Source organism: Hyla sarda, chromosome 7 (genome assembly GCF_029499605.1).
Source record: "Hyla sarda isolate aHylSar1 chromosome 7, aHylSar1.hap1, whole genome shotgun sequence".
In the NCBI taxonomy this organism is placed as follows: domain Eukaryota; kingdom Metazoa; phylum Chordata; class Amphibia; order Anura; family Hylidae; genus Hyla; species Hyla sarda.
In genome coordinates, this window is record NC_079195.1 from 234,282,443 (window position 1) to 234,296,310 (window position 13,868).

The 13,868-nt window shown below is 51.3% G+C and overlaps 1 protein-coding gene across 5 annotated transcripts in view; it reads right to left on the reverse strand.

The window, feature by feature from the left end:
- Nucleotides 1–324: 324 nt before the first annotated feature.
- RNF220 (ring finger protein 220) overlaps nucleotides 325–13,868 on the reverse strand; it is a 255,224-nt gene continuing 241,680 nt past the window's right edge. For all 5 annotated transcript variants that reach the window (XM_056533144.1, XM_056533141.1, XM_056533145.1 and 2 more), the window contains exons 13-15: nucleotides 12,252–12,360; nucleotides 11,001–11,075; nucleotides 325–4,916 (exon numbers count right to left, since the gene is read on the reverse strand). In XM_056533144.1, coding sequence (XP_056389119.1) covers nucleotides 4,845–4,916; nucleotides 11,001–11,075; nucleotides 12,252–12,360 — 256 coding nt within the window. In that variant the 3' untranslated portion in view covers nucleotides 325–4,844. The remainder of the gene's footprint in view (nucleotides 4,917–11,000; nucleotides 11,076–12,251; nucleotides 12,361–13,868) is intronic.

Here is a 13,868-nt window from a genome sequence, read left to right on the forward strand (position 1 = left end):
CTACTCAGTTCTCCCTGCTCCAGTGCTCGACTACTCAGTTCTCCCTGCTCCAGTGCTCGACTACTCAGTTCTCCCTGGTCTAATGCCCGACTACTCTGCTCTCCTTGCTCCGGTCCCTGAATACTGTTTCGGGGCTCATCCTGTTATGCCGTCTTGGTGCCTTGTATTGTGTTTCCAGTCCTGGCTGCCTGGTGAGGAGGATGTTACACATGATCCAGGATTTATGCTGTACCATATGGGAGGGGCTGGAGGAGGGGCTTATCTCCAGGTAGGGGGCGTGGCCTGCAGCGATTGTCACTTTGCGCAGTAACAAGGACGCACACAAAGATTTATACTTCTTTAATGTCAAATGTAGTTTACAAATGGTGATGACAAGAAGCTGCGGGGTAGAATATACACGGACACACATCATGAACACGACTGCAGGGGCCTCCGCCGCCTCTTTGGGAAACTTTTTTTATTTTAAATTTTTTTAAATTTTCAGCTTCTCTGGAGAATCGAAGCCTCAAGTTTTTCTTTCTTTGTTATTTCAAACAAAAAACAACAAATTTCCACAAACTCCCCGACCATAAAAAAAAAAAAAAAAGGTAGAGAATAAATATTAGAAAATTCCACAAGATCCTCAGCGGCCATATTGGGTAATGCTGGAAGAAGTTTAACCCTTCATGGTCCAGGCAAACTATTATTATTGTCTTTTGAGATCACCTGACCGCCGTGCAGGGTGGCGGCTTCGCAGGGGTTATTTTCATGTTTTTCAGAGGTGATAACCCGTCCCCTCTGCTGTAGAGGACTCGAGCTCAGAAGTGACGGTACCGCTCCCAGATTATTCAGACAATATGGCGCCCGCTGGTAACGCCAAGCTCCGCTGGTTCCCACACAACTAAAGCACCAACAATCCTGACATAGATTAGGCTTATGGGGAGGGATCGCGCCTGCGCAGAATATACCGCAACCCCTTACATCAGATCCTGCCATATATCAGGCATAGGCAACTTTTGGCACTACAGTTGTTTTGGACTACATCTCCCATGATGCTTTGGCAGTATTTTGGTTGTAAGAGCATCATGGGCGATGTAGTCCACAACATCTTTACCTGTTCTATTATACAACAGATCTGCACTAAACTCTCGACATCTCTCTGCTTGTTCACGCTCTGCATTCTGGGAAGTGTTGGCGATCCTCTAGTGATCAGCTGCGGTGCAGATCCGATGCCAGAGTGCAGGTGCTCAACGCGACACCTCCGGCGCTGCACAATAGCCATCTCCTATCGGTCTTAGGCCATGTTCACAATGGCGAAATTCAGCCCGAATTTAACGCACATTAGGTTTAATGGGATTCCGGTGCGAAAGCCCAGTCTTTATAATTTTGGGGAATTGCGGGTGGAATTTTGATGAATTTCGGCATAATTCTGTTTATTTCGAATTTTGACGGAATTCCGCAATTTCCCTTTGCTTAAGGGAATTTGTACGGAATCGCCATGTGTGAACATAGCCTTACAGCGCAACATTATACTAGCATGCGTCCCACAAACATACTACAGCAGTATTACCGAAAACCTGGGGCTCGCTAATTGTTGGAGAACTACAAGTCCCATCATGCCCTGACATCCTTTTGCTGAGGACAGTGCAAGTTTGCACACCTTAGGGGTCACATAGCATGGACGAGAACTCTTTTCTAACCAGAGTGCCTTCAGCTGTTGCAAAACTACAACTCCCAGCATGCCCGGACAGCCGTTGGCTGTCCGGGCATGCTGGGAGTTGTAGTTCTGCAACAGCTGGAGGCACTCAGGTCGGGAAACACTGACCTAGGGTGTAGCCTGTTGTTCATCTGTTGCAAAACTACAACTCTCATCCAGCTGAATGCTGTCCAGGCATGGTGGTAGTTGTAGTTTTGCAACAGCTGGAGGCACACTGGTTGGTTAACACTGACCTTGTGTTCCCCATCTGTTGCAAAATTACAACTCTCATCCACCTGAAGGCTGTCTGGGTATGCTGGGAGTTGTAGTTTTGCAAAAGCTTAAAGAACATTGTACTACAGCCACAACACCACTACTGCTGCAGAGGGCGCTATTAATCTTACTTGTAGATAGCAGTGGCTGACTGGGGATCACACACTGGCTGATAACAGGGAGCAATAGCCTGCTGTCCCCAGAGATGGCTGCAGGTATAACAGTATTAGTCAGATCTGCTGGCGCGGTGTTGTATATATGCAGCTTTCCATTGCTGGCGGACGCAGAGCTCGCTCCCCCTCCCTCGCCCCGTATGACAGCTGCCAAGGATCCGGGTCACTAACTCGTGTCAGACTGCCAAACTGCGGGTCAGCGTGTTAACGTCCTAATTCATTTCCTGCCGTCTCCAATACATATCTAATAGAATCAATTTCATATTGTTAACCGTTCCCGCGCCAGTGCCCGCCGGCAGCTGTGAACAAGCGCTTTGCATTGCAGATGATCCTTCCCCCTCCCCCTCCCTCCACCCGCCAGTACTACAGGGGTCAATGTAAATGTGCGGACACGGCTGACTGCACCCACAAGCTGCTTGGAGCTCAGCTGGGCGACCAGGCCCCCGGATAAGAGGCTCCGCAGTAACAGGAGGAACCACACACAAAAAGAAGCAGAGAAGGCTGCACAGCGTGACGGCATATGTGGCCGCTACACAGAAAAGATTATTGCATTAAACACACTGGGAGGTCCCATGATGGCCTTTACAGGACTAGAGACGTTTTGGTGGAACACGGGTTACGCCATATTTTCACATCAAATGCCAAAAGCAAGTCTCGCCTGTAAAGGGGTCCTCCGCCGTGCACAACCCCTACTTGTTAGAAGGGTCACCTCTCCAGCAGATCATAAAGGGGACCCCCAGGGATCAGCTACAATCTGTGGGGGGAACCTGCCTGCAAAAGTTTGATTTCCCTGTAGTATGGTCTATAGGTGCCTCCTGCAAACTACAACTCCCAGCATGTCTGCACAGTCTTTGGCTAGTGTTTTCCAACCAGTGTGCCTCCAGCTGTTGCCAAACTACAACTCCCAGCATGCCCAGACAACCTTTGATCACCGTTACCCAACCAGTGTGCCTCCAGCTGTTGCAAATCTACAATTCCCAGCATGCCTTTGGCCAGTGTTTCCCAACCAGTGTGCCTCCAGCTGTTGTCAAACTACAACTCCCAGCATATCTGGACAGCCTTTGATCAGTTACCCACCAGTGTGCCTCCAGCTGTTGCAAGTCTACAACTCCCAGCATGTCCGGACATCCTTCAGCCAGTGTTTCCGAACCAGGATGCCTCCAGCTTTTGCAAATCTACAATTCCCAGCATGCCCGGACAGCCATTGATCACAGTTACCCAACCAGTGTGCCTCCAGCTGTTGCAAATCTGCAACTCCCAGCATGTCCGGACATCCTTCAGCCAGTGTTTCCTAACCAGTGTGCCTCCAGCTGTTGCAAGTCTACAACTCCCAGCATGTCTGGACATCCTTCAGCCAGTGTTTCCTAACCAGGGTGCCTCCAGCTGTTGCAAGTCTACAACTCCCAGCATGTCTGGACATCCTTCAGCCAGTGTTTCCTAACCAGGGTGCCTCCAGCTGTTGCAAATCTACAATTCCCAGCATGCTGGGAGTTGTAGTTTTGCAACAGCTGGAAGCACCCTGGTTAGGAAACACTGGATTAGGCATCCACTTCCTGTGCTGTATACGCACTAAAAATATACAGAATAATGGCGCAGCCCCGGGACACATCATACGCCGTCTCCCTTACAGTTAATTGGCGCTAAGAACGGATAATTTTCCTCTCCTTTTCCGTAACAGGAAGCAGAAGGAAAATATTAAAGTCCATTCCTGGCACAAGAGCGAAACGACACTTCCAGAGCCCGAGCCTCCGGCCATCCCCGACACCGAGCGTTACGGCATCGCACAGCTGTGTGTTATCTGCCGCCGGCATGGGAGGGGTTAACCCAGTGCCAAGAAGGCGGCGAGGGCCACTATCTACTGCACCCATAACCCTGCACACAGGAGCGCCATCTGCTGGGCAAAGAGATTCCCAAACCAAAAATGGTTGGAAAAAAAAATAATAATCAAAAATAAAAATCCCAAAAATAAATAACATTTACAATTTTTTTTTTTTTAACCCATTTCTGGTAAGAACATTATGAAACAACCTCCCCCCCCCCCCCCCCCAGCTGATAAAAGGAAGATATTAGGTAACATTTGGAGTCTCTTCAGTTTATACTCGACATTGTAAACATATAAGTTATATTACATGTGCTTCGCATTTCTGTCAGTTTTCTGCTTTTCCCTGCTTTTCACAAAAAAACAAAATAAAAATATTATATAAATCACAAAACGGCACGATAAGGAGGAGAAACAGGGAAGGCGTCCTTCAAAAGTAAAACCACGGTGGGGTCGTCTGTACAGATCTGCGCCGGGGGCGGGACTTTGGCATTGTCCAGGGGGGGTAAATGAAATAAACAGAATGTCATGGGGGTCGTTGGGCCGTCAAGTCCTCGGCCTTTTGGGTAATTTCCTAGAGAAATAATAAAAATCAGCAGCAGGTACAGGGAGAAGAGAAAACGAGTGCAGCGGGGGCCGGATCGGGCGTCTCCCCCCTTAGTGCTGACTGGAAGGAACAAAGCGAAGATCTGGAAGCCACAAAAACTCCACGAAAAAGTCTCTTTATTTTCTTTCGTTTTTTGTTAAAGTTTTATTTGCTCCTTTACGGATAAAAACGTCTTTCAGCTTCCAAATCTTCCTCGGTCACATTGCAGACCCGGGCAAGGCCTCCGACTCCGGAAAATGGAGGCGCGAGGGCGACCAGGACGAGTCTGGAGCGAGGCAGGAGCAGCGGCGGTGCGTTTCACAAGTAGACGCGTCTGAGGTCCCCGGGGGATGTGATGGTGTTACACTGCGGGCACAGCTTCTTCGCTCCCTGCAAGAGACACAACATCAGGAGACCCGCACAAAGAAACCGCGCCAAGATGGCCGCCACATGGAGTTACAGAATCACAACCATAATGGCCGGACATAGCATACAATCCATCCAAACATAAACCCACTGAATATAAGCACCAATCCCGCCATCGTTCAGAAATCTTTCAATCCCACAAAAGGCAACACATCCTGACCAATGGGGACATGTGACCCTAAGTGGGGGTGGGGGATCAGGTGACCCTAAGTGGGGGTGGGGGATCAGGTGACCCTAAGTGGGGGTGGGGGATCAGGTGACCCTAAGTGGGGTTCAGGGACCCTTGTGTGATTTCTCCAATCACCTGTAAACATTTCTTCTGTCACCTTGTTTAGCAGTCGCTGTTTTCTTATCGCAGCTCGAACACCAACCACACAGCGTTCCCAGAGTTTATCATATCGCCCCCACCCTACAGTATAGTGATCGCCCCCACCTTGTTCCCCGCCCTACAGTTTAGTGATCGCCCCCATCTTGTTCCCCACCCTACAGTTTAGTGATCGCCCCCACCTTGTTCCCTGCCCTACAGTATAGTGATCGCCCCCACCTTGTTCTCGGCCCTACAGTTTAGTGATCGCCCCCACCTTGTTCCCGGCCCTACAGTTTAGTGATCGCCCCCACCTTGTTCCCGGCCCTACAGTATAGAGATCGCCCCCACCTTGTTCCCGGCCCTACAGTATAGTGATCGCCCCCACCTTGTTCCCCGCCCTACAGTTTAGTGATCGTCCCCACCTTGTTCCCCGCCCTACAGTTTAGTGATCGCCCCCACCTTGTTCCCCGCCCTACAGTATAGTGATCGCCCCCACCTTGTTCCCTGCCCTACAGTTTAGTGATCGTCCCCACCTTGTTCCCGGCCCTAGAGTTTAGTCATCGCCCCCACCTTGTTCCCCACCCTACAGTTTAGTGATCGCCCCCATCTTGTTCCCCACCCTACAGTTTAGTGATCGCCCCCACCTTGTTCCCCGCCCTACAGTTTAGTGATCGCCCCCACCTTGTTCCCTGCCCTACAGTATAGTGATCGCCCCCACCTTGTTCTCGGCCCTACAGTTTAGTGATCGCCCCCACCTTGTTCCCGGCCCTACAGTTTAGTGATCGCCCCCACCTTGTTCCCGGCCCTACAGTTTAGTGATCGCCCCCACCTTGTTCCCGGCCCTACAGTATAGTGATCGCCCCCACCTTGTTCCCCGCCCTACAGTTTAGTGATCGCCCCCACCTTGTTCCCGGCCATACAGTTTAGTGATCGCCCCCACCTTGTTCCCGGCCCTAGAGTTTAGTTATCGCCCCCACCTTGTTCCCGGCCCTAGAGTTTAGTGATCACCCCCACCTTGTTCCCCACCCTACAGTTTAGTGATCGCCCCCACCTTGTTCCCCACCCTACAGTTTAGTGATCGCCCCCACCTTGTTCCCGGCCCTACAGTTTAGTGATCGCCCCCACCTTGTTCCCCACCCTACAGTTTAGTGATCGCCCCCACCTTGTTCCCGGCCCTACAGTTTAGTGATCGCCCCCACCTTGTTCCCCGCCCTAGAGTTTAGTCATCGCCCCCACCTTGTTCTCGGCCCTACAGTTTAGTGATCGCCCCCATCTTGTTCCCTGCCCTACAGTTTAGTGATCGCCCCCATCTTGTTCCCCACCCTACAGTTTAGTGATCGCCCCCACCTTGTTCTCGGCCCTACAGTTTAGTCATCGCCCCCATCTTGTTCCCGGCCCTACAGTTTAGTGATCACCCCCATCTTGTTCCCTGCCCTACAGTTTAGTGATCACCCCCATCTTGTTCCCCACCCTACAGTATAGTGATCGCCCCCACCTTGTTCTCGGCCCTACAGTTTAGTGATCACCCCCATCTTGTTCCCGGCCCTACAGTTTAGTGATCGCCCCCATCTTGTTCCCCACCCTACAGTATAGTGATCGCCCCCATCTTGTTCCCTGCCCTACAGTATAGTGATCGCCCCCACCTTGTTCTCGGCCCTACAGTTTAGTGATCGCCCCCACCTTGTTCCCTGCCCTACAGTTTAGTGATCGCCCCCACCTTGTTCCCTGCCCTACAGTTTAGTGATCGCCCCCACCTTGTTCCCCACCCTACAGTTTAGTGATCGCCCCCACCTTGTTCTCGGCCCTACAGTTTAGTCATCGCCCCCATCTTGTTCCCGGCCCTACAGTTTAGTGATCACCCCCATCTTGTTCCCGGCCCTACAGTTTAGTGATCGCCCCCATCTTGTTCCCGGCCCTACAGTTTAGTGATCGCCCCATCTTGTTCCCCGCCCTACACTTTAGTGATCGCCCCCACCTTGTTCCCGGCCCTACAGTTTAGTGATCGCCCCCACCTTGTTCTCGGCCCTACAGTTTAGTGATTGCCCCCATCTTGTTCCCCGCCCTACAGTTTAGTGATCGCCCCCATCTTGTTCCCCACCCTACAGTTTAGTGATCGCCCCCACCTTGTTCTCGGCCCTACAGTATAGTGATCGCCCCCACCTTGTTCCCTGCCCTACAGTTTAGTGATCGCCCCCACCTTGTTCCCTGCCCTACAGTATAGTGATCGCCCCCACCTTGTTCTCGGCCCTACAGTTTAGTGATCGCCCCCATCTTGTTCCCGGCCCTACAGTTTAGTGATCGCCCCATCTTGTTCCCCGCCCTACAGTTTAGTGATCGCCCCCACCTTGTTCCCGGCCCTACAGTTTAGTGATCGCCCCCACCTTGTTCTCGGCCCTACAGTTTAGTGATTGCCCCCATCTTGTTCCCCGCCCTACAGTTTAGTGATCGCCCCCATCTTGTTCCCCACCCTACAGTATAGTGATCGCCCCCACCTTGTTCCCTGCCCTACAGTATAGTGATCGCCCCCACCTTGTTCCCTGCCCTACAGTTTAGTGATCGCCCCCACCTTGTTCCCTGCCCTACAGTATAGTGATCGCCCCCACCTTGTTCTCGGCCCTACAGTTTAGTGATCACCCCCATCTTGTTCCCGGCCCTACAGTTTAGTGATCGCCCCCATCTTGTTCCCGGCCCTACACTTTAGTGATCGCCCCCATCTTGTTGCCGGCCCTACAGTATAGTAATCGCCCCCACCTTGTTCTCGGCCCTACAGTTTAGTGATCGCCCCCACCTTGTTCCCTGCCCTACAGTTTAGTGATCGCTCCCACCTTGTTCCCTGCCCTACAGTTTAGTGATCGCCCCCACCTTGTTCCCGGCCCTACAGTTTAGTGATCGCCCCCACCTTGTTCCCTGCCCTACAGTTAAGTGATCGCCCCCATCTTGTTCCCCGCCCTACAGTTTAGTGATCGCCCCCATCTTGTTCCCGGCCCTACAGTTTAGTCATCGCCCCCACCTTGTTCTCGGCCCTACAGTATAGTGATAGCCCCCACCTTGTTCCCTGCCCTACAGTTTAGTGATCGCCCCCACCTTGTTCCCCACCCTACAGTTTAGTGATCGCCCCCACCTTGTTCCCCACCCTACAGTTTAGTGATCGCCCCCACCTTGTTCCCCGCCCTACAGTTTAGTGATCGCCCCCACCTTGTTCTCGGCCCTACAGTATAGTGATAGCCCCCACCTTGTTCCCCACCCTACAGTTTAGTGATCGCCCCCACCTTGTTCCCCACCCTACAGTTTAGTGATCGCCCCCATCTTGTTCCCCACCCTACAGTTTAGTGATCGCCCCCACCTTGTTCCCCACCCTACAGTTTAGTGATCGCCCCCACCTTGTTCCCCACCCTACAGTTTAGTGATCACCCCCACCTTGTTCCCGGCCCCGAGCCCCTGATCCCCACCCACACCCATTACGCATCCATAACCGCCCGCACCTGTCCTCCTCCTAGACCGTTTTTATTTGCGGTGTGAGATACTCGCTATTTCATCCGCTTCCATATAAAAATGCTTTTTTCCTTCTGCAAATGATTCCGCGCCTCCTATTAAAACCTAAATTGTTTATTGCGAGATGGAAAGAGACCGGGGGAGAAGGAGAAGCCTTTGTTATGGCGGATGTGAGCGCACAATGGTCACGCGGGCCCGTCCTGCTGCACGCCATTAAGTCAGCGCATTAATTACAGTTTTTTCGAGGATTTTTATTATACAAGCTTTTCACTTTCATGTGTGAATCGGGAGGAGGCGGGATACGTGGAGCTGGGACGCCGCAGACCCGCCACACGTGAGAAGACAGCTGTAGACATTATATGGGGGAAAAAAAGGGGCGACCTGTGAGGGTCCGGGGAGTCGGGGAGTCGCTGGGAGGGTAAAGGGCAGACTTAACGAGATTACACACATCCACTTTGATCAGGACACAAAGCAGCGCGGCGTTCCAAGGCTTTTACGGCCGTCTTCAGGCTACGTTTTAATGGCTACATTAGTAGAAGCTATTTCAGGCCGGGACGACTGGTTTCATAAATTGCGGTCCGAGGGGTGGGGGGTGGGGGGGGGGGGGGGGTGTGGGGGGGCTTGTTTGGCTGGAACAAGAGGGGGGCGCTCATTAATTGTTCTTCTCAGACACAAGTGCCAAGTCCCTGACTGGATGCGGCCCTGACCCTCGACCCCCGCCCGCTGCAATTACAGCAACACGGGATCCAGTCGCATTCTAAAGAGCAGCAGGTCGTGGGCAACAGAGCTGACAATCCAGGGCTCCACCTCCACCCCAGGGTTTCCAAATCTAAGGCTTAGAGCTGTAGTTGTGCAACAGCTGGAGAGATTGTGTCTGTCAGGGCATGCTGGGAGTTGTAGTTGTGACACATATGGAGAGGTTGTGTCTTTCAGGGCATGCTGGGAGTTGTAGTTGCGACACATATGGAGAAGCTGTGTGTCAGGGCATGCTGGGAGTTGTAGTTGTGACACATATGGAGAAGCTGTGTCATGGCATGCTGGGAGTTGGAGTTGTGACACATATGGAGAGGTTGTGTCTGTCAGGGCATGCTGGGAGTTGTAGTTGTGACACATATGGAGAGGTTGTGTCTGTCAGGGCATGCTGGGAGTTGTAGTTGTGACACATATGGAGAGGTTGTGTCTTTCAGGGCATGCTGGGAGTTGTAGTTGTGACACATATGGAGAGGTTGTGTCTTTCAGGGCATGCTGGGAGTTGTAGTTGTGCAACAGCTGGAGAGCTCTGGAATCCCTGCTCTGCTCCCACCATGACTGAGGCTTGTAGAGCTGCACATGCTCTGAAGCTTCACTTACCTAGCATGACCAGCGGGGGGAGTCCTTCCTCTGAAACCTATAACAGATACTAACACCACCAGACGCTAACACCACCAGACGCTAACACCACCAGACGCTACCACCACCAGACGCTACCACCACCAGACGCTAACACCACCAGACGCTAACACCACCAGACGCTAACACCACCAGACGCTAACACCGCCAGACGCTAACACCGCCAGACGCTACCACCGCCAGACGCTAACACCGCCAGACGCTAACACCGCCAGACGCTAACACCGCCAGACGCTACCACCGCCAGACGCTACCACCACCAGACGCTAACACCACCAGACGCTAACACCACCAGACGCTAACACCACCAGACGCTAACACCACCAGACGCTAACACCACCAGACGCTAACACCACCAGACGCTAACACCACCAGACGTTAACACCACCAGATACTAAGCCGCTTTTATACTGATCTACAAGTAACTTCTGACAAGTTAAATAAGTTAATAAATCTAAATGTAAAGTGATAGAGAGGTGACACTATAGGATACTGCTGAGCGCTGCGTATCTGATTCCACATGACCACTGGGGGCAGCAGTGAGCAGACACAGCCAGGGGAGGGGACGGCACAGACACCTTCCTTCCATAAAGTGGAAAAGTCCTCGGAGACTGAATTAACCCCGGCAGCAATTAGGAGCATGTGAGCCAGGCCGAACAGCACGCAACCCATGAAAATGCCGCCGTAATGATGAGAGGCGGAATGTGGCGGTGAAGAGACCGGCGGTGAGCATACACTCTGCCCCGGGAGCCGCGGCACTTATAAAAAAAAGACTAAAGAGATTTCTGTTCTGTAATTAGTGGCCAGAACTGGTCTAGAAATAAAGACGCCCCCATCCCCCCACAATAATGGCGCCTTACCAGAGTGCGCAGCCAGCATTCCTCGCAGTGTACGTGCCAACACTGGATGGACGTCAGGGGCATTGTGTAAGAATCCTGGAGAGGAGAGAGGAGAAAATTAGACCTGAGCAAATAGTCATCGCACATTAGGGGCCGCAATAAATGGCTGCACCCCACGTATGACACACAAGAAGAACGCGAGGGGGCGCCACAGAGCAAAGCCTCCATGGTGCGCGGCAGTCTGTCATTCGGAGGGTACGGCCGCACATTCTATGTCAAGACTCCACACTGGCAAATCCGCGCCAAATGGCGGTTTGTTATGGTTCAGATTTACTCCATATTTCAAGAATTTAAATTCCGCAGTTGCAGATTTTGCTGAATTTTTTTCTTTGCGGACGGGGAGAATCTACAATAAATGCGCAGCCACGGTCCATTTCAGAATTACGAGATTTTAGAGCAGTGTTTCTCAACCAGGGTGCCTCCAGCTGTTGCAAAACTACAAATCCCAGCATGCCCTGACAGCTGAAGGACAGCGTTTCCCAAACAATTTGCTTCCATCTGTAGCAAAACTACAACTCCCAGCATGCCCGGACAGCCAACGGCTGTCCGGGCATGCTGGGAATTGTAGTTTTGCTACAGCTAAATGCCTACTGGTTAAGAAACACTTTCCTTTAGCTTTCCTGGCAGGCTGGGAGTTGTAGTTTTGCAACAGCTGGAGGCACACTGCTTGGGAAACGCTGTCCAACGGCTGTCCGGGCATGATGGGAGTTGTAGTTTTGCTACAGCTAAATGCCTACTGGTTAAGACACACTATCCTTTTGCTTTTCTGGCAGGCTGGGAGTTGTAGTTTTGCAACAGCAGGAGGCACACTGCGTGGGAAACGCTGTCTAGGCATGCTGGGAGTTGTAGTTTTGCTATAGCTGTCCTTTTGCTGTCTAGCCATGCCAGGTGTTTCTTAACCAGTGTGCCTTCAGCTGTTACAAAACTACAACTCCCAGCATGCCTGAACAGCCAATGGCTGACGAGAAGATACTCCATACGCTGTTACTATTTTTACGCTGCAGGAAATTTCTTTGGAAAAAATCTGTTACATTTGTCACGTGTGGCCGAACCTGAATATACGATCACAAGCAGCTGTAGCAGTGCTCCCCAACCTGCGGCCCCCCAGCTGTTGCCAAACTACAAGCAACACTTTAATCAGAGGATGAAGGGAGTTGTAGTTCTGCAGAAGCTGGTTGGGGGTGCACTGTGTTACCCCAATGAAGGACTCACCATGCAGATGAGGCATTTGTAGCGGTCCCCTCGGGATAGCTGCCTTTCCAGTTCCCGGATTCGCGCTTTTAACGCTTCGAACGTCGTCACCGCGGATTGTTCTGTGATCCTAAAAACAAGGAAGAGAGAGAAAATAAATTATTCACTTTTTTTTTGGTTAAAATATCAGACCAGAATCTATTCACATAATCAGGGGAACCGTAATGGACGCCGCTCATTAAAACAGGAGCGCAACATGACCGCAGGCGGCGAATATTCATCAAACGAAAACCTAGAAAAGATATAAAAACGCGCCCGATACGTAACGCAGACACATCTATGGCGATTGGATTATTACAGAACGATAACGTCTGCAGCCGGACCGATACAAAAGGCGATCAATAGCCGGACTGCGGATCAGGGCGCTAGTTAGCCGGAAAATTAAGGCGCCGCTGGCTGCGTCACGCTGCAGGGAGCTGGGACAAATCAATGGCGGGGGGGTATTGATTTAGTTATTATCACTTCATACGCTCACAGACATTGTTAAATATCCATTTATTAGGAAGAGAAGGAGCAGCAAGAGCGGGATTGGGGGCCTTCATCTGCCGCTAATCAAAGGAGCCCAGAGACCCCCGCACAGGGAAGGCTTTACACCTCTGCATCCGCCGCCCCCCGCTGCCTGCAAACTAGGCTGAAATCCTGCGCCTGCATGAACATGACGGGAAAAACGTGGGATCGGCTCCTGCTGGGACGGATCACAGGCTGAACGTGGCAGGAGGCAGGTTAACCCTGTCCTAACCAGGTGGAGGGGGGGATGACAATTAGTCTAAGATATCCTCAAACCGTATATTATACAACTACTCATCTATCACTGCCGACAACAAGGCCCTATATTATGTACAGAGGTAGTCACAGCCCCGCCCCCTGTATGACATCACTGATATAATATAGTAATATGACGTGCTCACAGCCCCGCCCCCTGTATGACATCACTGATATAATAGTAATATAATGACATGTGATCACAGCCCCGCCCCCTGTATGAAATCACTGATCTAATATAATAGTAATATGACATGTGATCACAGCCCCGCCCCCTGTATGACATCACTGATATAATATAATAGTAATATAATGACATGTGATCACAGCCCCGCCCCCTGTATGACATCACTGATATAATATATAGTAATATAATGACATGTGGTCACAGCCCCGCCCCCTGTATGACATCACTGATATAATATATAGTAATATAATGACATGTGGTCACAGCCCCGCCCCCTGTATGACATCACTGATATAATATATAGTAATATAATGACATGTGGTCACAGCCCCGCCCCCTGTATGACATCATTGAACATACATAAATTCTACTATAACATTATGATGAAGCCGACTGTAGACAGATGGATCAGATTTAATCTTTGGGGACCGAGTGTTGATTATTTCTTGTATTTCTCAGGGGCCCGTACAGTAACATCCATCACCAGCACGAGGCGGCGGCGTCCTCCCGTCTGACCCCATGGTCCCGGTTCCCCCGGCCGCCGCCGCTTTAATCTATCATAAGTTTACTTATTGCCGCATCTTTGTTACTTAAAATTAAAATGAGCAATCTCCGGTCTGTCCCCGGGG